This window comes from Daphnia magna, linkage group LG4, assembly GCF_020631705.1.
Source record: "Daphnia magna isolate NIES linkage group LG4, ASM2063170v1.1, whole genome shotgun sequence".
Lineage (NCBI taxonomy): Eukaryota > Metazoa > Arthropoda > Branchiopoda > Diplostraca > Daphniidae > Daphnia > Daphnia magna.
The window spans coordinates 2,192,613-2,217,606 of record NC_059185.1 but is presented as its reverse complement, the minus strand read 5'-3'; the positions used below and the strand labels follow the sequence as shown (position 1 = coordinate 2,217,606).

Genomic DNA, 24,994 nt, shown 5'->3' with positions numbered 1-24,994 from the left:
GTCTCGGAGACCAGCCAATGGATCCTGGTCGGTGTATAAAAGGTCCACTTGGTTTCAGAATTTGCCTTTAGTTCTTTGATTGCGCAGTTTGATGAATCGGCCGAAAACGCATTCCATTCGAAAATGATTAACGACAACTGTAATTCTATAGAATTTTGTGTGTGATCTAACTCAATACAAAAGAGTCAAATTCAAACGGCAATTGTCTTTAGCCTTCAAACAAGTGCAATTTGCATGTCAATAATTATAAAGTCAATCATTTTGAATGAATAATTGCGCGTGTGTCATCACGTCTTTTCGTCATCAATACAATAACAACTGAATGTTTTTGCTGGCAAAAATCGTTGTATTCACCGATCGTAATGAACGACATCGCAGCCAACATCAAATGCGAAAGAAGGATAGGAAAAATTCAGTTCAATAAATGCGGGGAGTCCGGTTGGCAAATCGAAAAACAATGAACCAGGAGTTAACAAATAAGACGACCACCCATCCAGATGCAACGGGTGCCCATCGCGATTGGATCCATCAGATCGTCAAACTCTTCCGGAGACCGCCATTTTCGTTTAGGAGCAGCGTCCATCATTTCGTCCATTTCCTGCGGTGCCCACCACCGGCCTTGAGGAGCTGCGTCCATCATTTCGTCCAGGTCATCCTCAGTCAACCAATTACGTTTAGGAGTTGAAACGGCGTCGCTTTCCGCTAGATGGTCATCGTTCTCCATATCGAAATGGCTAGAGGTCTGTGCGGCGGAATCCTGTTCGCCATCCCAGAAACGACGATAGCCAAAACGGCGATAACCCAATCCGTAATAGGGAAATCGACGGTAACCCAATCCGAAATAAGGATAGCGACGAAAGCCGAAACGCAGACCCCAAATCGGATCGGAAACGATGTCCTTCATGACGGCATCTCTCAGACGTTGAACTCTTTTCGCTGATGCCGTCACATCTTGTTTGACGTCGTTCTTCGCTTCTTCTTTCTCGTCTCCGGCAACTGAACGTCTGTACTTCTTGCCACCGTATTCCATCTTCTTGTATTCCGTTTTCATCGGATATTTCTCTTTCTTCTCTTCGTACTTGACCGGGGCTGGAGCTTCGTACTTGACCGGGGCTGGAGCTTCGTACTTGACCGGGGCTGGGGCTGGAGCTTCGTACTTGACCGGGGCTGGGGCTGGAGCTTCGTATTTAGCTGGGGCTGGAGTAGGAGCTGGTGGAGGAGCTTCGTATTTGGCCGGAGGAGGATACATGGCAGGTGGAGGCATAGCACCGTACGTGCTCGGCTCAGCGAACGAAACGCTCAATGAAGCCAATGCGCACAGGACGATCGAAATGAAAGACACCTGCAATTAAAAATGTAATGCAATTAAAATGAAAACTCGATCAGACCTTTTAACGAAAACACCTTTTACCTTTGCCATGGTGAACGACCGAATTGGGAACAACCTGTCTGCGTCAAAGAACAAGTTCTTCTGTGCCTTTTACTTCGATTCGACCCGACATTTTTATATGCGCTCCGCTACTGTTGTCGTGGTGTTTTCCTATTTCCAGGGGGATGTTTGCGTAGTGGATGTAGCTACGACATGCAAATCAAGAACTCATTAAATGCTGCCATTATAGGTCTAAGCTGTTTTTCTTCTCGTTTTCATTGGAATCGACGATGTTGCACACCTTTCACCGCCATTTGCACACAGCGGAAACGTTGTCAACAAGTTCAAGCGAATTCCAAGGTGAAAATGCAATACCAACTGGAAAAACAGGGTGTAGATTAGCGATAATGTACATGTATACCTGTGTGTGTACCTGTTCATCGAGAGTTGTTGGAACGAGACGTCAGTGTCATTTGTATAACGTATAAATCGACGTCCAATTTTCCTGGCCAGTTCATTGTGGAGCCTAATTGATTTTCAAAGGCCCAGTTCTCATTTGAATAAACGTACGGTTCTTTATCTGTTTAACAACAATCGTATAAATGCCTGTTGACGACTATGTTAACTTTCACGCGTTCACCAACGTGTAAAACCATTTCCCAAAACGTGAAAATTGATAGTGTTTCATTCTATGAGAACAAGTGTGCACGATCATCGAGATGAATGACATCTAATTAGCATCATCGACTCACGTCTTCTTTAATTATTCATAAAATGTGCACCAATTTCAATCGTATGTTATAATCAATATCTATCAAACCAAAGAATGTTTCAGTTAATAGACCCAAATGTATTTCATCATCGTGAATCGAACGAAACAACAATGTTGACGATAATAAGACGTTAACCAATGAAGTTGTACATCCAATAATAGAATGTTATCGATATCCAAGAGCCGGATGCGTTACAAATCAATGTTTCCCCCCAAAAAACAAACGAAATGAACAAATGAACATGAAACAGTTACATGCAACGCCTCCTTCCAGCGCGCCAGTAGCAACCGCCGTCTCCTCTGCGATACGTTGGACGAAGCATTCTCATCCGGATGGCATCCATCAGTTCATCGGCTTCAGTGTAACGGTAACCATAACCGTAGGCTTTACGTTTAGGGTCTTCCATCAGTTCATCCATGTCTTCCGGCGACCCCCATTTTCGTTTAAGGGCTGCATCCATCAATTGCTCGTCACGCCCCCACTTGCGTTTGGGACTTGCAAAGGCATCCATGTCTTCCGGCGAACCCCATTTGCCTTTGATGGCCGCGTGCATCAGTTCATCCATGTCCTCCTCAGTCCAGTATTTGCGTTTAGCGGATGCCGCAGCGTCGCGCTCTTTCATCGACAACCATTTGCGTTTGGCGTCGGCTGTTTCTTCCTCGAACAGCTCCGGATCCATGTCCAGCATCTCGACGGATCGCCTGTACCTCTTGCCACCGTATTCCATCTTTTTGGGGGGTTGTTCCGCCTTCTTGTAATCCATTTTCATGCTGGGTTTCCCTTCCATCTTTGCTTCGTATTTGGCTGGGGCTGGGGTAGGAGCCGGTGTATAAGCTTCGTATTTGGCTGGGGCTGGGGTAGGAGCCGGTGTAGGAGCTTCGTATTTTGCTGGGGCTGGGGTAGGAGCCGGTGTAGGAGCTTCATACTTGGTTGGAGCTGGGGTAGGAGCCGGGGTAGGAGCTTCATACTTGGTTGGAGCTGGGGTAGGAGCCGGTGTAGGAGCTTCGTATTTGGCTGGAGGAGGATACATGGCCGGTGGAGGCATAGCACCGTACGGCTCAGCGATGGCCAGTGAAGCCAATGCGCACAAGGCGATCAAAACGAACGACATCTATCGTGAAATGAATTGAAAAAAAAATGCATAAATGATGTCAAAGTTGAAATGCACTTGACGGTTATTACCTTCGCCATGATGGATGATGGAAATGCTGGAACAACTTGTCTTCGTCAAAGAACAAGTTCTTCTGTGCCTCTTACTCCGCCTCGGCTATCCGTTTTATACGCGATCCGTTGGCTGATGCACAACAACCCAAAAACGATTCGCAACAACTCATTAAACAACGGACAGTCTCTTTTCTTTCTTGCTGTTTCTTCGTTGTTATTCAAGAATGATGACACCTTGATGTTATTTGCCGGCAGTTTCGGAGAAAAACAAACACCCTACCATATCTACCTTGATGTGTGTACAATTTCCTTCACGGCCATCGAAAATGCTAATGTAATTTCCCATGTGACTTGGCTTTAACTTGGAGAAATTCAAATGAAAATCATTTCTTCGACGTATATATAGTAACAATTGATTGAATACGTTTTAGTGAGTGTTCTATCCCCCCCAGGCACATCCGACAGCGGTCATGCCCTCAATGAAAGATGTATAACAGCATCGACATTAGCATGCAACCTTCTGACTCAATTTGCATATCATCACATATGCTGGATGTACACTCAACAAAGTCCCAACTGCTGATGCCATCCGGCGAGTATAGTGCAACACAATCGAACATGTCCAGACGTGCCATTTTTCTCTTTTGCGTCCAAGTCCTTTCTGTAATACGTTTCGAATTATCGAAATGAGACGCGTTCAAAATGCATATTTTTTTATAAGGTCTATTCAACGTCAATGAACTCGGATCAATGTCGAGACTCTCTTGCCACAAATTTCATTTTAAAAAACATTCAACTTGACGTGAATCCATTTTTGTTGTTGTTATTGCTTCACCCGATTGCACGAAACAAAGAGCCTTTTAAAAAATATTTAAAACAACAACGTGAATTATCAGGTAGGTCATCGATATTCACGGCCGCGTGATTTGAATACGAATTTCTTTGCCCTCCAATTGAACGCGCACTCAATTTTTTTATTTGATGCATCGATGCGGTAACCCTTATGCAAGCCCAAATAGGGCGGCCGATCATCTTCAAAACGGCTATACACACACACCAAAAGCCTATCAATTAAAAGAGCGGGAGCACTCCGATGTGTCCGAATCGAAAACAAAAAAAAACAGACACAATATGTTGAAAATTGATTTGATTCTTCCGCCATTCGACGAAGACGATGGACAAACTATAGGATCCATTGTTTTCAAGAAAGAAGCTGCCGCAAAATGAAATGATGCGCAGGCGAATAGAATGAATTCAAAATACATGTAGGAAAACCCAATGACGTATGAAATATGGTGTGTCTTTCCCAAAACGAGAGAACTGAATCATCTTCACGACCGTATTATCATACCCCTTCTTCCCATTAAAATAAAATACGATTATTAATTATTTTATTATACAAATATTTACAGTGCCGGAATTTGTGGTATTCGTCTTTAGTTGTAGATGCTATAGCAGATATAATTTGTATAGATATGCAAAAGAGCCTATCTTGTCACTACTATTTCGCCATAGTTTCCCCCCCACCACCCAAAAGAAAAGGCCGCGTTCAAAAGTGGATTCAACTTTGCCAAATTCACAAAATCTTTTGACAAGAAGCTTTTCATCAAGTGACTAATGGCTGACAAGACGGGGGTCATTTGATCGATACTACACGACACCGCCATTTTTTTTTTTTTCATTTTTCAAACCCTACGCCACCAAACAGAAAGGGAGACATTCACGATGAAATTCCCGCGGCCAAACATTTTTTTTTTCTCTTTCTTCTTTTTTTTTTGAATATCATGACTGTATAAATAAGGACAGCTCTCCTCAATGCAGCTATCACATCCTTTCAAAACTTTGACATGTTCGGTTCGTTTCATTCCGTCGCCATGTTGTGCGTCTCGTTGATGTTGGCATTCACGTCCGCCGCTGCCAGCCCGACACCTTTGCTAATCAGCCAACCTTATTACAGTTTTTTCTACTTCCCTTATGGCCGTTACGACACCGCAGGTATCAATTCAACAGGTTCTCTCCGTTTCGCTGGCGCCGCTAATCGAATTCGAGATTTTCTTTACAGTTTTCCCGCAGAGTTTATGGAACCCGGATTCGAATGCTGAAACTTTGCGAACGGGTGCGTGCCTATTTCGAATTTAAATCTTTTTGCTTTTAAATTTATTTCTTAATCTCCTTTCGTTGAAAGAATCGAGCGAAATCGAAGGTCGAACTCCCGTGCGCAAAGTTTTCACCGACCATTCGAGCGGCGGCAATTTCGCCTCAGGTAAATTTCATATTTTTGTGTTTATTTTGCTCCGCCTATTTTTCCTGGTGTTTAACTTTTGCCAAGAAAAATCAAAATGTTTTTAAAATGTTCATTTCTCTTAGAAATGGAGGGACGTTTGAGCGCGTCGCTTAGAAACGCCATTTCCAATTTCCCGGCGTCCATCTCTTCGCCGCTGTCGTCTTTCTTCAACAATCCTGGACTTTTGGGCCTACTGGACGGCACGCCCTGCACATCACCCAACGCCGAGGCCGGCATTTGTACCAATTCGAGGCTTTGTTCCAGCTACGGCGGACGATCGAGCGGGTCGTGCAGTTCGTTCGGCAGCGTCTGTTGCATCAGTACATCATTTCCGCCTCGTTTTCAATGAAACATTTAAATGTAATGCCATTCTTTTTTCGAAACGTAGACACCGTGACCCGTTGCGGAGCTACTGTCACGCTCAACAATACGTACTGGCAGGCACCGACGACGCTGAGCGCCGAATCGACGTGTTCCCTTTCGATTCAACTGAACCCGACATTGGCCGAACAGAGGAGAAATCCTATCTGTCAAGTCCGGTGGGTTTGGGGCAATCCTTTTTTTCCGATTTTATTTAAATTGAATTGAATTTCTTTTTGGGATTTTTTTAGATTGGATTTCGAAGCGTTTTCTATCGCTGGACCGAACACGCAGACCGTCTGCGCTACGGACAACTTCCGCGTGAGCGGAACAGCAAATAGAATTCCGATTATTTGCGGTCAGAATGTCGGACAGCACAGTAAGCGTTTACCTTCTTATCCAATCCAATCATTTGAATTTTTTTGAATTCTAAAAATATTCTTTGATAGTGTATTTGATTGCTCCTTCATCGACGGCCGATATCCAATTGATTTTCACGCTGGGAACGGGCACGGCTCAAGATCGTAGCTGGAAAATTAGGACCAGTTTATTAGCGTGCAGCTCTACGTCCCTATTGGGTAAATCTTTCATTCGTTCATTCATCTACTGTTATTTATTAAAAAAAAAATATCTGGCAGCTCCGGAAGATTGCCTCCAATATTTCACGCAAAGCAGCGGCACGGTCAGATCGTTTAATTGGCGTGAAGTGTCACCGTCCGCAGCAGCGCCACGTCAATTAGCCAATCAGGATTACAACATTTGTTTCAGGACCGAACAAATCATCAACACCAATTCGTTCCCAAGGGTATAAACATCGATTTTTTTTTTTTTTTTAAATATTCAAATGACATCACAAACGTTCATGATGCAGGTAGCGTCTTCCATTTGTTACACACCTTGCGTCATTACGACGACGGCTGTCCCGCCTCAAATGCCGCCGTTGGCATTCAGTTTGACGGCCGATTCTTCGGCTTCTTTCCTTCCGGCCGGGGCGGGCGCTGGAACGAATTTCAATCAGTGCGCCAACACGGACTATCTCGTCATTCACGGAGCTGTTGATTCAACGATGCCGACCAGTTTCAACGATCGATTTTGCGGGAATAATTTGAATCCAGCGTCTCAGACCACGTCGGTCACCCTCTGCTGTAAGTGACATTCATTTTTTCGGCGTGATTTTGCTCAATCAACCTTATTGAATAATCTATTGGTTGCCATAGCAACGGCCAAGCCGTTCAACATTTTCTACCGGACGGATGGATCGGAAAGCAATACGGAATTCGCCAACAATGGATTCTGCCTTCGATACGAGCAGAGAGCATCGTAAAAGCAATTGCGATGGAGGATCTGCTTGTTATACTACGCACGCAATCATCCCAACATTCGATTTGCAAATACGATTGAAATCATTCTTGTAGTTTTTTTTGTTTTTGTTTATTGTTTGCGATTTGGTATTTATATGCAATAAAAACAATATGCTAATTGCGAATTTGCCTCTCGTCTTAAATCAACCAATTAAATTCCCAACCCCCACATTTTTCTTTTTTTCTAAAAAAATCCATTCGATTAACTCTGACCGATCTTCAAGTGGCGTAGCAAAAATGTGTCCCGGGACACGCCAATTACGCAACGAATCATCTAACATTTGGATCGCATAAATCTATAGCGTCCCATCATTAAGCTGGAAAAAGAAAAGACACAGGTAGCTCCTTAATAACGTCACGATTCTTCCTCTCAGCGATCTTAACAGGTTAGTTATATATAGATAGATCCCCGACACTCATTGAGATGGCGTATATTATCGGCGCCCTTTTAATCTATCGTGACACGCGAAACCTTTTGTTTGTTTTTTGGAGTGGATTTTTTGGACTTGTTCTTTGCCCCCAATCTTTCATCTTATTCGACACTACAACTATCGCATTTCCTTTGGTTACCAAGGCAACCGCCTATCCATTTGATCTCCCTCTTTCATCCTTTGTGGCTAAACCTTATGAACGTCTCAAATAAATTTAGATGATTGACCTAAAAAAAAAAAATAATAATAATTATACACCTACAATTTTCTTCGCATTTTGATCGGCAATTGTTTGCCCGTCGTTTCGGACATGTTTAATACGAACAGATGATGGCGGAGGAGTAGCCCATCATCATTTTTCTTCCTTCCATTACATAGACCGGGGGTATAATTCAATTGCGGATGATATAGTTCAGCCTTATTATATAAATGAAGCCCACACACACACACATACACACACAGAGTCTAAATGGCTGTTTGTCAACAAAACGTGACAGGCCTTCGTGAACTCGCCTTAGGCTATATATGCGCTCCTTTTGTGTGTGTGTGTGTGTGTAGGCTCTTACATATGTCCCCTGTATGATTAACTACACCGTCCCGCACACACACACACACACCACATTTTCAGCCGTGATCGATAACAACGGAAGGAGGGGAAGGGGGGAGGCGTCATCGGTTGCCATGGCAACGCTATCCCGTCCACACGTCACGTTCCGGAGCGACATCATCCATTAGAAATCAACAAAGTCTATTTTATACACACACACACAAATCTGCAGCAGTAAAACTTGATTGCAAATGCTTTGTTTTTGTGTGTGTATGGATAGTTTTGCGAGAACAGGAAAATCAAATGAAACACGTCTGCAATCCATCCCCCCCCCCCTGGGCCGAAATAAAAGATGCCCCGGAGCAGCATTCCAATCATCCGTTCGACAGGAGGCCGCCAAACGTATGGTTTCTTCCCCCCATTTCCGGCCCAACATCCTGTCACGTCCGTGTTTCCGCCCCCCAAAAAAAAAAACATGTATCTAATATAGACTATACTGCTGATGTCTATAATCAAAATAACAGTGAGAGAGCATTGAATATCCGATATGTTTAGCGAGTAAACGGAAATAATTGAATTCAATCATCTCCGTGTCTTAACGAAACGGCTGAATTTCATTCAAATCCGACAAGTTAAATGCTAATTTGCATCAATCGTTTTGAAAAAAAGAAATTGAAACGGACAAGTCACGTGACAATGAATGGAAACATCTGCAACAATTCGATTTGAATTTGGAGTGTTTGTATTGAAATCAATTGAGAAGCGGCAAGTGGTTCAACTGTTAAACTGGATGACATTACATGTTCACAGAGGGTATCTCTTATCGGCCTCGGAGAAACACTTGTCGTAAACGCGTTTACTGAAATCCGTGCAGACTCGGCACGACTTTCCCGCGTCGGTCCTGACCGTGAAAGAATTAACGGCTCGCCCGATGGCGTTCAGGATGTCCTCGAAATGATGGGGATCCCGCATGTGGTAGACGATGTTGGGCAGCTGGCCCCTCATGGCCGTAAACTCCGGTTGATTGACCCACGTCTGATCGACGGCCGCCATTCCGCTCGTTTCCTCAATCAAATTGCTCGACATGACGCAATCGACGTAGGCGTACCGATCGCCGCAGAAGCCGCACGTCGTCTCGTGTCTCGGGTGCTGCGGGCTGTCCGCACACCTGTGCAGGTAGCCGGCCAACGCCCACGGTTCCAGCGCTTCGTCCAGTAAGGTGGTGACGACGGTCAGCCGATTCTTCGAAAATGGCGGGTAAAAATTGAGCCATTGCGAGACGCTCTTCGTGTGCCGTCTCGATGTGAGGAAGACGTCGATGGAAGGTGGCGCTGGTGTAGGTCGGACGGTGGGACACGGACTGGCCGTCGGGCACAAGCAAATGTGATCCGCTTGACACGAAGCCTGGCAATAAGGAGCCAAGGTCGTGAAACAGGGCGGGGCCGTCGGTTTCGGTTCGCATTCCATCCAGAAAGCTTCCTGACACGCAGGGATGGCTGGACAAATCGCCTGCGGGCAAACACCGGCCCCAGGTTTCACGCCTTGCACGTCGGTAGTGGCGGCGGGTCGGCCGTGAATAGCATAGACAGCGCTGCCAGTGACTGCCATTAAAACGATGTAAATGAGCACGGCGATTAAAGCGATCGTTATTCGACTGGCCAATTGCGTTGCTGGGCTCGTCTTTTTGATTGGCTTTGAATTGTTCATTCCGCACGCGTTTCAATTGAGGGTTGGTTTTTATTTTACGGCGTGGCGTCGATCGATCATTGAAAAAACGGGAGAGTTTTTGTAGATTCAATCGGTCGAATGGACGATTGGCAAGTCGACACGGCCAGAGTGTTTGCTCATTATTTATGCGTGTCGAATGAATTTGTTGAATCGCACCGTGTCGATCATGTTCCACGCAATTTTACGCGTCGTGCTCGAATTATCGTTTGATTGCGAATCGCAGCTGGATGCTGCAAAATCGATACGCAAGACGCGTTTCCTATATAGTGACAATCAACACATAATATGCAAATCAGGACACACTGGGGAGCTGTGTCGTGTTTAGTCTATATTAAGATTCTATTTTAAAAACACAACTTCTTTTAATTTTTTTGGATTTAGACGTGATTCTTTTGTTTGTTTTTCCCCGTGGGCGAGAAATATTGAACAACAAAAAACAATTGCTGACGCGGTTCAATCTCTGTCATGTTCTTTTATTTTTTTATTTTTGTGTGTTGTGCCAAATAAAACGCAGTGGTTTATTTATATGCTCTTTGATCTTTGTACACATAAACGAAACCTTTTTCTTCTTGTTTTTTACTGATCAAAATGTTATTGAACCATATAACAATTAAAAGTATATATATATAGAGCTTCGCCAAACTGTAAATCAAATTAGACGGAGTGCCCTCCCTTTGTCGCTAATTCTAAGAATGTCTGTGCGTTTAATATCAATCATGATCCCAAACGTCTTTTGTATTTGTGCGTGTATGCCTCACCGCATCTTTTGTATGCCCCCCCCCTGTCTAGATGAAGAAATTGTAGTCATACCAAGATGACAAGAGTTTCGTCCCTTCTTATACTAAAACCTGTTCGTTAATTTGATTTTTTTTTTTATTTTTCACTAATCAATACTTTTACTTTTATTTTTAAATTTAATTTCAGGAAAAAAGTTTGGGACGTTCACTCAACCCGACAAGATGACACGATTTGATCTTTTTTTTAAGTATTTTATATTTTTTTTCCAATTACAATCAAATCATTTTTCCTGAGGACCAAACTCTTTCGTCGGGGATTACCTCTTTTGACTCCAGCTCCTTGATGTGATGAAAAAAGGGTCGGGGGGGAGGGCGTTGTCGGCTGCCTTCGTGATAATGTGTTTGGCTTTATATATAGATATAAAAAAAAAAACGTTTGATGCATCAGGAGATGAAAAATGCTGTCTTCAAAGCCAAAAATAATATTGAACGCGTAAATTTCCATAATGAACCCGTTTTATTCTATTTAATAGCCCTCTTTCTTTTCCTGGTTTGTGTGCCGTTCGAACGCCATTCCTCGAAAGTCTGTATAGATTTATTGAATTTCTATAAATAAAGGCTCAATCGTATTTTTCTATATAATCACACCGTTATTAAAAGAAAGACAAGATAAAACGATCCCCTCAAGCAAATTGTAGCCTTTATATATATATTTGTTTAATGGGCTTTGATATCTACACACAAATATTGATAGACCTTTAAAGTTTGTTTTATTTATATATAATTCAATGGTATATATAACATCAAACAATCATAGAGCCAACGAATTTCAAATTGGATTTAAGTGGGCAAAAGATATGTGGTTCATCCACACGTTCCAGTCCAATTAACCCAATATTTAATCAAGGAAAGTGTATATAGATATATACGAGCGCATGCCCTTTAACGTATGTACAGTATAAAGGTTTAATATCAGCAGGTTAACAAGAATTCACTATCGGTTTCCCTGCAGTTAGATAGGCGCACAGCAGAGTATCACCTTAATTATTCACGACCTCAGCCGTCGCAGACGAGTATAAATTACGAAACGTTAACAGCATGAATTTATACGTTTCATCTTATTCTCTTGCGCGCTGCTGTGTATATAATGAACACAATCTCACGACAACAAAGTCACATTTGTCACGACGCGAAACTCATTTGCGGATCTTATTTTTGTGCATAATTTTAAAATAGACGCCAATGCCAACATTTTCTGTTTGATTCTTTCGTTTAAAACTCTTTCTACTCTCTAAGAAATATCTCGGGAAAAAATTTCGAGATTACATTTCGGTACATTTTTACCGATATACTTGTCGGTTTTTCACTGATTTTACGCCAAAATCCCTACAATATGATTTTTTAAAGGCTAAGAAAAATATCCGACAATCAATCACGGTATTCCGATTGAAGGACAAACATATTAGGGCGGGTTGGCGATCGTAACAAAGAAAAGTAAACAAAAGCATTGCCAGAGGCCTTGCCTAATTACCTAACTGATTTTTATCCTAGGTGTGGGGGACATTTTTGTTTGTATTGTTTATGTAAGAATGAAGGATTACAAAAAAAAATGTAGTTTTCCCTTAGGTTTGGCAAATTGGTTATCCTAACAAATAAGGATTTTTTAACGGGGAGGCACATTTTTTCCATTTTGGCTTCAAGATGAAGAGAATGAGTGGAGTTGTTAATTTGCAATTCTTTTTCCGACAATTCGACAATCGTAAAATCAATTTATATGGAGCGTTAATGGCCAAAAGTCTAATTCATATTCATAACATATAAGATTTTCAATTCTATGAAAATTTTCCCAAAAATTTTTCTATCACCCTACACATGTCTCACAATATAGTGCATTCTATAATGCACATACGACAGTCAATGTGGCACAGTGGTAAAATATCAGACTTCTATGACAAAGACGTATGGTGCTATGGTTCGAATCCCCCCAAAACCACCAGGTCAGAGCTAATCGAATAGTAGTAGGTCGAAGAAAGATAATAGTTTTAAACTATCAACAATAGATTAAATAGTTGGCATTAAATAAAATTATTAGAAATAAAAATTTTTAAGTTAATGTTATTCAATAACAATTAAAATAATGTCTTAACCGTTTATGATATTACAAAGTACTGCTGATGATGAAGGACGTCTGCACGTATTTAGACAGACAGACCTTGAAAATACAAGAATACAGTAGGGGTAGAAGGGGGAAACCAGACGTCTGGACCTTGAGAAACACCCCCAAATTTTGGGAAAATAAAGGTAAATCGACAATAGTACTCGGATTACCACTGTTTTCCCGATTTAAATTGTCGGTAAAAAAATGCCGACAAAAAAGTCTGGACGTTGATTACCGAGTTATTTCTCGGTAAAAACCCCGAGATATTTCTTAGAGAGTATTACAGCACGATGATGAATAGCTCAACAGATGCATTTTTCAGTTTATGAAATAGAAGGGGGCGCTTTGTTTACGTCACATTTTGTAAATGTATATAGTGCGCAATCTACTTATACAGCACAGTCTTGTTTCACTGCTGCTGCTGTGTTGGTGAAAATAAAAAAGACTGTATATCTACGTTCCCACCCCTGTAAACGTTCCATTTCGTGAATATGCATATCAGACACGTGTCGGCAACTTTGCGTGCAAACAGGCGGACATATTTTTTTCTTTTTGGCCATAGTCAAAACAATTTTGTGCAAATCGATTGGTATAATGCATTTGTATAAGAACTGCATTGCGGTGAATCGAAGCGTGTGTGTTACAATATAACAGAACCCAATAGCAACAAATGTTGGGCAGCGCAACAGAGTTTTCTTTTTTTCTTTTTTTTAAAATGAAAATCTATATTCACAGATCGGCTTTTGTTTCATCGATTTGGACTCTACACATCATCGGGGGAAATCAAACACAACCGTGGCCATAAATAAATGCTGCACTATATTTAAACTGTGTGCGTGATTACGTGGCATCTATATAACTTTTATTAGTTTTTCTTTGAGAAAGAGATAAATTTGGAATGGAGGAGGGGTGACAAAATGTTTTTCCCTTTTTTCTTCGGTCCCTACAACCTTTTCGGAATGTTCAGTGTGAAACGTTCGATGCTTCAAAGAAGGTAATAATGCATTGATTTCCTTTGGCCATATCAACAAAGACGGCCATTATTTCCATTTCAATTTTCATGTTTGACGCGAGAGAAATTTCAAGAATTGCCCTCAAGCTAAATAGTAAATCTATATACTATTATGTATATATTCTCAACTGTTGTATATATATGTAGGCTATATACACAGCGTGCGCACACATTAACGGTGTCACGTTATGCATTCACGGGCAGAGCCAAGTTGGAGCCATTCTGCCGTGTTCCACATACTATACATAACCCGTATATCGTTTTTTTTTTTAGAATTTACTTTCTTCGTCTTCTTCGCTGTCATTTTTTGTGTGTGTTCCTTTCAAGACATGAGGCGCGTGGCAAGTTGCATATCTTAAAAACGGTTGTGCCTTTATACGTAAACACACAGAGAGCCGATCGATAAGCCGATGTTATATACATACACACAGTGGGGTGTATATCTATATACCTTTCGATCACGCCAAACATAGCGGATATAACAGTTTCAAATGAATTCAACCGTTCAAGTAGATGTTTCTGTGTTATCCCCCCCTGCCGAAATGATCCCAAATTCACGCGGTTCAAATTCGGATGTTTAAGCAAAAATAACAAGCTCATTATATTTCCATGTTTTATCAACTGACTACTCAGCACCGTTTGACATGTAAGTCATTAGTTCTACTGTATTTTTTTCAAATCGGAAAATTAAACAGAATTTGTGCATCTGTGATGTTCGTGTATAAGACGACGCCGATGCACAAGAGGAAGACGCGCGTCGCTTCCATGTTATAATCCCATCGCGACGCTATCTACCGTCTCAGTCTCTATCCAGCTGTCGTCCAGTGAACGTGTTTTCTCTTTCATATCTATTTTCATTTTAAAAAGAATTCTTGTTTGTCTTGACGCTATAAATTCGTGTGCACGGGAAAATGTGCGTGTCGTGTTGGGTCGTGAAATTCTATTTCCAAACGGATTTTTGTGATTGAATTTTTCTCATTCGCTCCAGGAAATTATCAACTCAATCAGATTTTTCTTGACAAGTTTAGAATTCAACTGAAACAGAAAAAAAAAATCAATCATTTCCGCTGTTTTGCTATAAATGTGGCCGTCATCTTTGACCGTGTCTCTGCTGATGCTCATCTTGCAGTGCGCGTGCCAACCGACTGGTAAAGAAAAATTCATTTTATATTTTAAAGGAGCCAACCCGAGCACCCCAAAGAAATTCGCATATAAAAAATTCCATCTGAATTGCAGAAAACGAGACGACGCAATTGGTTGGTGTAGTGGAAGATGAAGGCCAGCAGCCAGACATAATGGATCAACATCAAGAATTCGAATCATCACAGACTATGAGAATCAAAGCGAATGCGGTTGAACGGCCGTCCATCACGACCAGTTCAACAATCATCACGGCGACGGCTAAAAACGTGACCGTCGCTCACGGCAAAACGGCCCTTTTGACGTGCAAGATAGGCGTAGGCCTATTGATGGACAATCGAACGGTATTTATTCATTCGCTATACACCACATTTGTATAAATTAAAATTATAATAATAAATTCATCATTGTGTCCTCCTTCTTTTGTTCGTACACGATAAACAAAAGATTTGGCATCAAGGGGGGAGAGAGGCAATGGGTGTATAAGTGTTTTATGGCTCTTATCCCATTCTTCTTTCGTCAGCCTCGTGTTAGATTGTCTTTTATATAATATACGAACGTGTTGACTATGTAATATAACCAATATAACGCTGACGACACTTGGTAGGGTAACAATTTTCAGCCATTTGGGGTTATCTTTTCTGAAGACAAATCCTTATGGATACGACATGATATTATACGCTGTATATAGGTTAGCTCTGCATCTTTATTTGTCATTTATATACACAGATCAAGCGCCACGCCCTTTATGTGGGGGGGGGGGGATATCCTATAGTAATAATAGTAAATAGTCTTAGATTACATTTTGATATGACGCGGCACACAGCAGCCGGATCCAATATATTTGTCTATCGGGCGGTTACGTATTCCGCTCTTTATCTGTGGTACACAGCAAGAGGCCGGCGTTTCATCATTTCTGCAACGTTCGTTCCTCTAAATGACATCGAAAAATAGATTTTTTTTTGTTTGTTTTTTTAGATTTTTTAGTTTAGGCTTCAAGTCGGAAAGATATTTACAGCGTTCCATATATGTGTGTAATTCAATCAGGAAACTGCTCGATTAACTTTTGATGGGACCCTTGCTTCCTTATGGCAACGACGACAAAGAGCTTCTATATAATATCATATATATGAATAACCTCTTGGGTCTCACTTTCTTTGCTGCTGTTGGATAGCCAATCAATTCTTTTTTTCATCAAAAATAGAACTTCCCTTAACCATCTGTGGCCCAGTTCTTTACACAGAGTGCGCTGTACTTTTTTATCCTTGTTCGCCTAGAGATTGGATTTCTTTCCTTTTTGTTATCATGGACGTTGAAATAGATTTTCTTAAAAAACGAAACGTACACTTGAGTCTTATTCAGATCTAACGCATTCCGCATTGTTGTGGCTCTTACTAAGAAGACCGTCGTTTAGTATCATCATATAGGCAACACAAGTTTTGAACTATCATACGTTGCGATTGAGAGTCAACGCCCTGTCTAACTCGACCGTCTTACACCTACAAACCTTTAGGCGTTTCCCAAAATCCTTATTTATCCAATTTCTATTTTTAATGAACAAAACAATGAAATTGGTTTTTGTAAATGGAAAACTGCGTTCAAGTCTTGTTCAGATCTATAACGAATTCCGCATATTTCGATTCACCCTCAGAAGACCGTCGTAAACTATCATCATTTCCAAGACTTGAACCTTGCAATCTCATTGTTTGGAGGAGACGCCGTAGTTAATCGAGCCGTCCCACAACTGTAATAGGATGACATGAATTTTTTACAGACTGCGTTTCTCAGTGATTCTATTTTCATTTTTGAGGTTGAAATAAATTTCTTTAAAAGTAATTACGCATTCAATTCTTGCTCAGATCTAACGATTTCCGCACTATTTTGATCCTACCTCAGAAGACCGTCGTTTAGTATCATCATTCACAAGATTTGAACCAGAGTGTATTGGAGTTCAGGGTTGACGCCCTGTCTAACTAAACCATCTGAACTGGTTTAAAAAGACTGCTTCTCAGCTATTTAATAATTATTTTACTTTATTTTTTAACACACATTGAAATGAAATAAAAAAGTCAAAAATTATGTTCAAATCTTACTCAGATATTAGCAAAGTCCGCATCAATGATTAAACATTCTTAGAAGACCGTCGTGATTGGAGCTGTTATCATCATATCCAAGACTTGAACTCGTGAGCCTTGTGGTTAGAACACAGCGCCCTAACCAACTCGGCTGTAGCGCCACTAACGACATCTCCCGTTGAAATAATTTATGGCGATTATGTTAATCAAGTCGAAAAGTAAAATTCGAAATCATGTTCGATTTTTACGGTCTTTTAATCAAAACTTTTTATGGTCGTGATAATGTGATTTAGAGTATAGTTTCATCATTGAGACTATACTTGAGACTCGTGTAACAGTAATCTTAACCGAGTGAGCTGTACAGTCGTCTTGTTAGTTGTCCATTACTTTCGATTACTTACGCTACCTGACACAGCTCGCATCAAATTGAAAAGTTTTCTTTAGCTATCCGTGTTTGCGTGTATTCACTGACATTGATTGAAAGCAAAAAGTTGATTATCGTCCTCAACTTAGAAGCCATTCAATTTAAGGTTGTACACACACAGTCTGCTGATTATTATAGTTTCACAAATAATTTACTATGCTGCAAAAGTCTTTCAAGACTTACATCATGTTAACATGGAACATTATTAGAAATGCACGCGTAGATTATCGCAGTGTGCTCAACAATTCGCTCCTTGTGTGGGTTGTCTGCACTGTTCAACTATTGAATTATCATTTTTTATTCGTCGTCGTTGTGCAAACGACTGCATGTTAAACATCTTGGAATTACAAACAATGTATAGGACTACATTAACGGCATAAAAGTTTACAGAAGCATGTTTTTTTCAGTTTTTCTCATAAAAATTACGTGAAATTAAATCTTCAACAACATTCTGATACGTAATGGTAGATCACGTGTTATTTCCAAAAACAATATTTACTTTACACACCATATATTTACTCGACAGTTGACACGTAACACACCAATGTGTTTATATTAGGAACATAAATGTTCGATTATTGCATGATCTCATATTATTTTCATATATTATATATATAGTAAATATGCAAAGTATTGCCTATATTTAAATACATTATTTAACAGGCCATTTTGATTGATTTTGAAAAAGAAAAAAAAAACTAATTCTTTTCTATATTTGGCAACATGAAATGGCGAACAGCAAGTGGCGTGGATCCGGTACGCTGATCTGCAGTTGCTGACAGTCGGCAATCAAACGTACACGGCCGATCGACGTTTCAGCGCGGGTATCAGTGGGAATGGCGACGCCTGGTCGCTTCAAATCAGGTTAGTCTACACACGAAAACCACATAAAACTATATCGATTTCCTTCTTGCTTTTTTTTACTGAAACAAATTTTTCTTCCTAAATATTGATCTGTTGTTTCTCATGTCTGTTTGTGGCTCGAACAAATATTTGAACACTGAACAAACGAAAAACAACGACCAGCCACGTCCAGTTTCGAGATGAAGGGGGATACGAGTGCCAAATTGGAGGGACGCCACGTGTCAGCCATTACATCCACCTCTCTGTCGTCGGTAAGTATAAGACTCGTTTAGCCACATATTGTTCTCATAATTTTCATTCTGAACATTTAACAATAGAACCGACGACAGTCATTCTAGGTGGTTCAGAGATGCACATTGATATTGGCAGCACAATTAATTTGACTTGCCTCATCCAGCATACTCCCGAACCTCCTGATTACGTTTTCTGGACTCACAACCAGCAAGTAATTTTTTTTTTAAACCAACAATTTAATTACTAAGATTGCATCCAACGTGATGACTCGAGTTTAACCGTTAAAAAAAACTTGGCACTGGATGACATCGTAAAGCAAATAATAGTCGAGATTGATTAGTTGAAGAAAACTTTGAGTTGTAGCAGCGCCATTAGTGAAAAAAAAAAACTCTGAGCTGGTGACAATTTTTTCCTCCCCTCCGTCGAGTGGACGAGCGTCAATTTGCACTCGAGTCATAAAGAAAAGAGAGAAATCCGCCATGTTGATTGTCGTCTGCGTGTGCACAAAAGTCTCAAATCTTGTACCCGATACGACGCGAAAGGATAGAGTATTATAGTTCAGTTAATCGCCATTGTACAATCTAATGCTGCTGGTGCTGCTGTTCTAATGATTAAAACGTGCCCAATTGGCTCAATTTTCTTTTATCGTCCTGAACAATACTCTGCCAAATGATGAACAAGACGGTCAATTACGATTCGAAACGGGGCGGAATCAGCGTGATGGTCGAACGCGGGGCAACGACGCTCAGCTCTCTACTCATTCAAAAAGCAGCACGCAGAGGTAAAAGAAAGATATTTCTATTTTTTCAATGCTTGTTTAAAGAAAATATTTCTATTTTTTCAATGCTTGTTTAAAGAAAATATTTTTGCTGAGGCCTATTCGCAACACACTGTGTTCAACGACATACGTCTTGTTAAATATTTGATTTTGTTTTCTGAATAAAGATTCAGGTGTCTATGTTTGTTCACCGTCGTCAGCACCGGCAGCCCAGGCCTCCATTCACATTTTAGAAGGTACGTGGAAGGACATCTGAATTTGTAATGAAATGGTTAATTGATTAACATAGTCCTTTAATTGGATAAAGCCAATTTCCTGCACGCTATACGGTTGTCTTTTGTTGCAGACAAAATGGGTCTCTAGTGTTTTTAACAGAACATCCCAGTCTGTGTTTTTCTTTTGTTACTTCCGACGTCACTTGCGTCACAGATCGATGTCGTGCATCGCTGCGGCTACATTTATATCTCTCGGCAACTTTTTTCTGCTTTTTTTTCTTTCTCTTATATAATCTTTGTTTTGTTTTTTACGTTCTCCATGTAAGAGGGAAGATGGAATAGGCTAAATAAGAAAATGATTTTTATTTCTTCTATACGTAATGGTAGTAAAAAGGGACAAATCGTACAAATATACGTAAGACAATTTTCATATCCTGCATGAAAAATTGCAATCATTGTAAGACTTCTTGAATTCTATATTGTTTTCTTTTATTATTTGATTTTAGGTGAACGACCGGCTGCCATGTACAGTGTGGGATCGACGCTGGAGCGACGGCCACCCATTCGTTTGATGATGCTCGTGTTTATCGCGATGTACCTGACGAGCGCACGTCAGCGGCCATTCTAGATTTTGAAGTACTCTTATTTTCCGGAAAATTATAACCAAACAATAAGTTTTTCGTTTTTTTTTTGTGTCTTGAGCTTCGTTTTAAATCGACAAACTGCTGTTGGCTGTTTCCCTGTGTTATAACCATATATTCAAATAATAATGTATCACCGACGAAAATATCTTTCATTTTTTGAATTATTTCGTTGGGAAAATAAAAATGTTTCTAGCAATTTAAATATTTCAGCTCAACTGAGTTGGTCCTTTTGGAATTAAAGAGGGCATTGCTGTCGCACCTGTGACTTTACCTTTTCACCACCTGTGAGGTGAATACATAAAGATCACGACCAAGAAAATCCTTTTCATCATTCGTATTTTTTTTTTCCAAGGTGATGAAAAGGTTAGCATATTTATAGTGAGCGAATGTTCCTCGTTGAATGATGTAATCCGGGATTCCGCAATCGATTCTAATCCGACTGAGAAATGAGGGAATGGTTTACTTTTTCTTTTGCATGAAATGTATGCAAGAGATATGTGCTAGGGCGTCGATCTAAAATTTCTGGTTCAGCTGCTGTGTATTTAAATAAGGCTTACACAAGACCTCGTGTTATCGGCTGGTTTTTATGCAATTCTGCTAGGATAAAGAACTGGCACGAATAAAATACTTAACGGATTGAATTTTTTTTTTTCTTCCATCAAATCCCACTTTCTTAGGAAATGTGCATTTATGTTAGCTATTCAACAGACCTATAGCATTATTTACACGAATGATATCCCCATCAATGAGTCAGCTGATATTCTCGGAATATGGACGCCATTTTCTTTTTTTGTCGTTTTTGCCTAAAAGGCGATGGTCGAAGAAACAGACGCATTGCTAGCGTCAAATCTTATTATTTAGATTCACTCTCCCAATTCGTCGAATGTGTGTCTCTTTTTGTTGTTGTTGTTCGTCGTGTTGACGTTGATTCGTCTCTTTTATATACCGTCACTCGAAATCCTTTATTTGTCTACTCTCTTACACAGTCCATACACAATGGCTTCCTTTAAGAGAATGAATACACGGGGCAGCAGCAGACTGCCGTGACGGGTTTTTACACCATTTATCCTGATATATACACGCAGAATAGGAATAAAAGAAATGCTTTTCCCCCTTTTTTTTCCCCGGTTGAGAAGATGCAGTTCTTTAGACAAAGCTTCCGACGTGGAAGGACTCCATCTTGACGGACTCCTCCCCGCTTATATAAATGCAAAAAGAAGCAGCTTATTATACGTCTATATAATAGTACATTTACAGTGTATTAGAAAATATAGGAGGCGTTTCTATAAGGTACGGATAGAATGGAATAAAACTCGCAATAAGAAAGAGAAAGCAATGGGTATGGAAACTGACTGTGCAGAAGAAAAGAACGTTTTGGCACCGTCTGCTGGAGATGCATAAAAATACGTAAATATCCCATCATCCTTAAGCTTTATGTTTCTATTTACCATTTCAGTGGAACCTCGGTGAGGAAAGTGGAATAAAAAAGTTTAAGCTAAATTGTTGCCGTTTATGTTTTCTGGAGATTTCAAGGACGTTGCTGTATATTTTATTCTGGGATATAAGGTTTTGATGAGCACATTTTTCCCCTTTGGAAACCGCTTTGTGCTTTCCTCAGTCATCACTCATCAGCAATTTTCTTTTTTCTGCAGCGCTGGTTTTCAATCGGTTGGTTAGTTTCCCGCTAGGCGGTCTCTGTGTTTACGAATGAAAGCTGAGAATCTTGTTTGACGACGAGTCGCCCAGAAAGAAATGCAAAATAACGAAACTCGAAAGGAAGATCTGTTGAAGGAATTAGCATCTGATTACGCCAATTATTTGGTCGTGGATTCGTCTACTGAGGTAGGATATTGATCGCCTTTCAAAAACAAGACCAAACAACTTTCTTGAACTCGGAGAGATCAACGATCTCTCCAGTCTTTATTGTCCTGCTGATATGCTTTGATCTTTTATCCTATTAGTGGTCGAAACTGCAATCAGTCATTGAAAACCTAGCCTCAAATGTCGATGAATTTTCCTCGCTGTTGGAAAGCGTAAGATCAATGACTATTGACACAAATGGCACATAAATTTTTCTTCTCCCATGATTCGAAATAGATAAATGTGGACACTAGCCTCTGCGTGGATAGTTTACTTCCTCACATTGTAGCTCATTTCGAACATGTTAAGAAAACGTTCCACCAAATCGATAAACTCGAAACTGCAGTCAAGGTGGTTGAAAAAAGTGTCACCTCCATGGAGGCAGAACTCAGCACGGCAGAAACCTATCTAGAATCTGAGAGCATGTTCAAAACAGTATTCAAGCCATTCCTGGTAACTTTCACCATCAGTTGCCAATTCACTTGCAGTTCTAGTCAAATCTCACCATTTTGTGATCATTTCAAATAGAAACCTGCCAATCCCCCAAGTTCTGTGCCTCCAGTCTACAAGCCAGTCAACATTTTCAAAACAGAGACTTTGTGGGAAACTGAATCTGATACTACTTCAGGATAAAAGCTTATAGTAATTCCAAGAATTTATTTATATTATGACACATCATGGTCATATACACATGTTGTACACAAATGGGGGATTTGTGGTCAAGACTGTTTTGTTTATAAATATACAAGGTAAGGCACTGTGGCATGGAATACATTTCTTTAGAGTCAGGCGATCGAGAGAAACAGAAGGAAAAAAAAGGCGATTTCAGTTTAAGAATCTGATCCGTCTTGATGTCCTTCATGCCCAGGTATCACAGTAACAGCAGTGTTTGGGGGGAGACTACTTATGGCACTCGTTTCAGTAATCGAGTCGTCGGCGACAATCTTTTCCCCCGTTTTGATGTAGTCTCCTTCCACGAACGGCGGAGGAAGCTCATCCATTGTCACAACAACAACATTATCGTAAGCCTTTCAAATAAGAAATAACCATAGATTAGAATATAATTCTTTAAATATTATCTGACCAAGTTCTTAGGGAAAAACTAAAAATATATACCTGCTGATTAGGTTCCGATTGCTGCTGGCTACTGCACTCTCCACCCGATATATCATTATAGGAAGGAGGCGGATCAAAGAACCCAATCACTTCAAAGTATGAAGGCGGCCGTTGAATGTCACCGACTGGGACATTGCCAGGGCCATGCAAGTCATTCTCAATGCAGTAAGGAGCTCCTTCGGCCATTTGCCTTCGGGCTTCTCTCTGTGCCGTTCGCCGATTGACACGGGCCTGTTGTTTCTGTGTATTTCGAAACGAAAGAAATTAGATTTTTCCAGATAGCCTAAAAGAGAAACGGACAACTATACCTTGTGAACCCACCAGGCTGCCATAACACAAATGAAAACTACCACAAAAACTCCAGCGCATACAACAGCTCCCCACCTAAGATACGTAACCAAATATATGCAAATCAAATTACCAAGGTTGTCCTAATCAACTAAAGAGTTGAATAACAAAGCCTTACGTAAATTGATCAGCCAAGGTGACTCTAGACGAGCCGGAATGATTGGCCGAATTTAAATTGTTCTGGTTGGATGCACCGCGAATGCCAAAAGGTAAAAGTAAACTAGGATTGAATTCTGTGCTGCTCGGTCGCTGATGTTGTTGCTGATTGTTCATATTAGGCATGAGCTGTTGCACGGGCGTCATAATATCCTCTTCAGAATCGCTGCTGTCGTAATTGATATCGTACGTCGTTTGACGATTGGATGGCACAATGCCTTTGAAAATGGCCATGTTGATAAGCTTGCTCAAACGTGCCATTTCTTCTCGATTTCTCGATTGCTGGACGTCAGACGAACTGTCTGAGCTCCTACCGAAATCCGATTGCATGTCCAGGAATGACTTGTGGATTGCGTACAAATCCATGCTGGTCAGTAGGGATTATTAAATTGCGGCTTCTGACGAAATTGCACTGAAATTGAGAGAGAATGTTTTGCAATCAAAATGGAAGGTCACGATTTGCTAGTAGATTTTCCCGAGCTGGGAAACGTGAAAATTTTTTTCTGACGTCATCATTACACACGATCGAAGCAAAAGTCTTTGCTCTACTAAATAATATTAAGAGTAGGGCAGGTTGTGAATAAATTAATCAGAGCCCCCCTTCTTGACTGAAACTTTGAAATTTCCCTTGTATGCATATGAGATTTGAAATATATCCCAGAGGGTGGTTAGAGGGACTATGAAAAATCAAAACTTTCACTGCAAAAGAATCGACGATATGTGAAAAATGTAAAGCGAAAATAAACAGGACACGAGAGAGACGGACAACTTTCCCTCTGCCATGTTTTTATCACTCGTTTTACACACACATGTGTGTGTGTCTTTACCTGTTGAATTCTAATGAAAGGGAGACTGGCCAAAGAGAAAAAGGAAAGGTTTCGAGTTTTGTCCAGTTTTGTAACTTGTGCGACATAATTAACGAGAATCGCAAAATTGGTCACAGAAATACCAAGTAAGCTACACATGTCCTAAATCAACTGACTAAAGCATCTGTTTTCATGATTTCTTTTTCAAATCCCCGATTCAATTTCGATCTGTCAGGTTCATCGATTTCTTTCAGCAGTTGATGTTTTATGCCAAGACGTGTCGCTGCCTGACGACCTTTATTCAATTTCTTTTTCTTTTTTTGTGGTGTTCTTGGCACAAAACTATCGGATTTGTGGGTTTCAGGTTGGGAACGTTCGTGTCCTTTTTCGTGCAATCGTGACAACAACAA

At 40.6% G+C, this 24,994-nt stretch overlaps 7 protein-coding genes across 8 annotated transcripts; 3 read left to right on the top strand and 4 right to left on the bottom strand.

Annotated features, from left to right (window-relative positions):
- Nucleotides 1-346: 346 nt before the first annotated feature.
- Nucleotides 347-1,458, bottom strand: LOC116920821. Its single transcript, XM_032926953.2, has 2 exons — nucleotides 1,412-1,458; nucleotides 347-1,342 (listed from the first exon to the last, which is right to left on the bottom strand). Exons 1-2 carry the CDS (start codon nucleotides 1,418-1,420, stop codon nucleotides 470-472), a joined length of 882 nt encoding a protein of 293 aa, XP_032782844.2. The 5' UTR covers nucleotides 1,421-1,458; the 3' UTR covers nucleotides 347-469.
- A 760-nt stretch (nucleotides 1,459-2,218) lies between these two features.
- LOC116920795 (neurofilament heavy polypeptide) lies at nucleotides 2,219-3,766 on the bottom strand. The gene is made up of 2 exons (XM_045172743.1): nucleotides 3,325-3,766; nucleotides 2,219-3,253 (listed from the first exon to the last, which is right to left on the bottom strand). The coding sequence occupies exons 1-2, from the start codon at nucleotides 3,331-3,333 to the stop codon at nucleotides 2,393-2,395; spliced, it is 870 nt and encodes a 289-aa protein (XP_045028678.1). The 5' UTR covers nucleotides 3,334-3,766; the 3' UTR covers nucleotides 2,219-2,392.
- Nucleotides 3,767-5,139: 1,373 nt separating this feature from the next.
- LOC116920739 lies at nucleotides 5,140-7,436 on the top strand. The gene is made up of 10 exons (XM_032926839.2): nucleotides 5,140-5,301; nucleotides 5,369-5,422; nucleotides 5,492-5,569; nucleotides 5,674-5,910; nucleotides 5,979-6,129; nucleotides 6,202-6,329; nucleotides 6,400-6,528; nucleotides 6,589-6,755; nucleotides 6,822-7,095; nucleotides 7,168-7,436. Exons 1-10 carry the CDS (start codon nucleotides 5,154-5,156, stop codon nucleotides 7,272-7,274), a joined length of 1,473 nt encoding a protein of 490 aa, XP_032782730.1. The 5' UTR covers nucleotides 5,140-5,153; the 3' UTR covers nucleotides 7,275-7,436.
- A 1,598-nt stretch (nucleotides 7,437-9,034) lies between these two features.
- Nucleotides 9,035-9,996, bottom strand: LOC123471042. Its single transcript, XM_045171901.1, has one exon. The coding sequence runs from the start codon at nucleotides 9,994-9,996 to the stop codon at nucleotides 9,094-9,096; it is 903 nt and encodes a 300-aa protein (XP_045027836.1). The 3' UTR covers nucleotides 9,035-9,093.
- Nucleotides 9,997-14,728: 4,732 nt separating this feature from the next.
- On the top strand, nucleotides 14,729-20,500 carry LOC116921112 (zwei Ig domain protein zig-8). Of its 2 annotated transcripts, XM_045172741.1 has the most exons (9): nucleotides 14,729-15,072; nucleotides 15,161-15,408; nucleotides 18,303-18,427; nucleotides 18,590-18,678; nucleotides 18,745-18,872; nucleotides 19,343-19,442; nucleotides 19,607-19,675; nucleotides 20,161-20,290; nucleotides 20,357-20,500. In XM_045172741.1, the coding sequence occupies exons 1-8, from the start codon at nucleotides 15,006-15,008 to the stop codon at nucleotides 20,280-20,282; spliced, it is 948 nt and encodes a 315-aa protein (XP_045028676.1). In that variant the 5' UTR covers nucleotides 14,729-15,005; the 3' UTR covers nucleotides 20,283-20,290; nucleotides 20,357-20,500. The 2 variants fall into 2 exon arrangements, with proteins under 2 accessions (XP_045028676.1, XP_032783218.2); XM_032927327.2 differs by having other exon boundaries at nucleotides 20,161-20,500.
- Nucleotides 20,501-21,715: 1,215 nt separating this feature from the next.
- LOC116921116 lies at nucleotides 21,716-22,920 on the top strand. Its single transcript, XM_032927331.2, has 5 exons — nucleotides 21,716-21,864; nucleotides 21,951-22,140; nucleotides 22,260-22,331; nucleotides 22,396-22,611; nucleotides 22,687-22,920. Exons 2-5 carry the CDS (start codon nucleotides 22,051-22,053, stop codon nucleotides 22,789-22,791), a joined length of 483 nt encoding a protein of 160 aa, XP_032783222.2. The 5' UTR covers nucleotides 21,716-21,864; nucleotides 21,951-22,050; the 3' UTR covers nucleotides 22,792-22,920.
- LOC116921113 lies at nucleotides 22,799-24,144 on the bottom strand. Its single transcript, XM_032927328.2, has 4 exons — nucleotides 23,741-24,144; nucleotides 23,583-23,658; nucleotides 23,275-23,514; nucleotides 22,799-23,186 (listed from the first exon to the last, which is right to left on the bottom strand). Exons 1-4 carry the CDS (start codon nucleotides 24,142-24,144, stop codon nucleotides 22,989-22,991), a joined length of 918 nt encoding a protein of 305 aa, XP_032783219.1. The 3' UTR covers nucleotides 22,799-22,988.
- Between the last annotated feature and the right edge of the window lie 850 nt (nucleotides 24,145-24,994).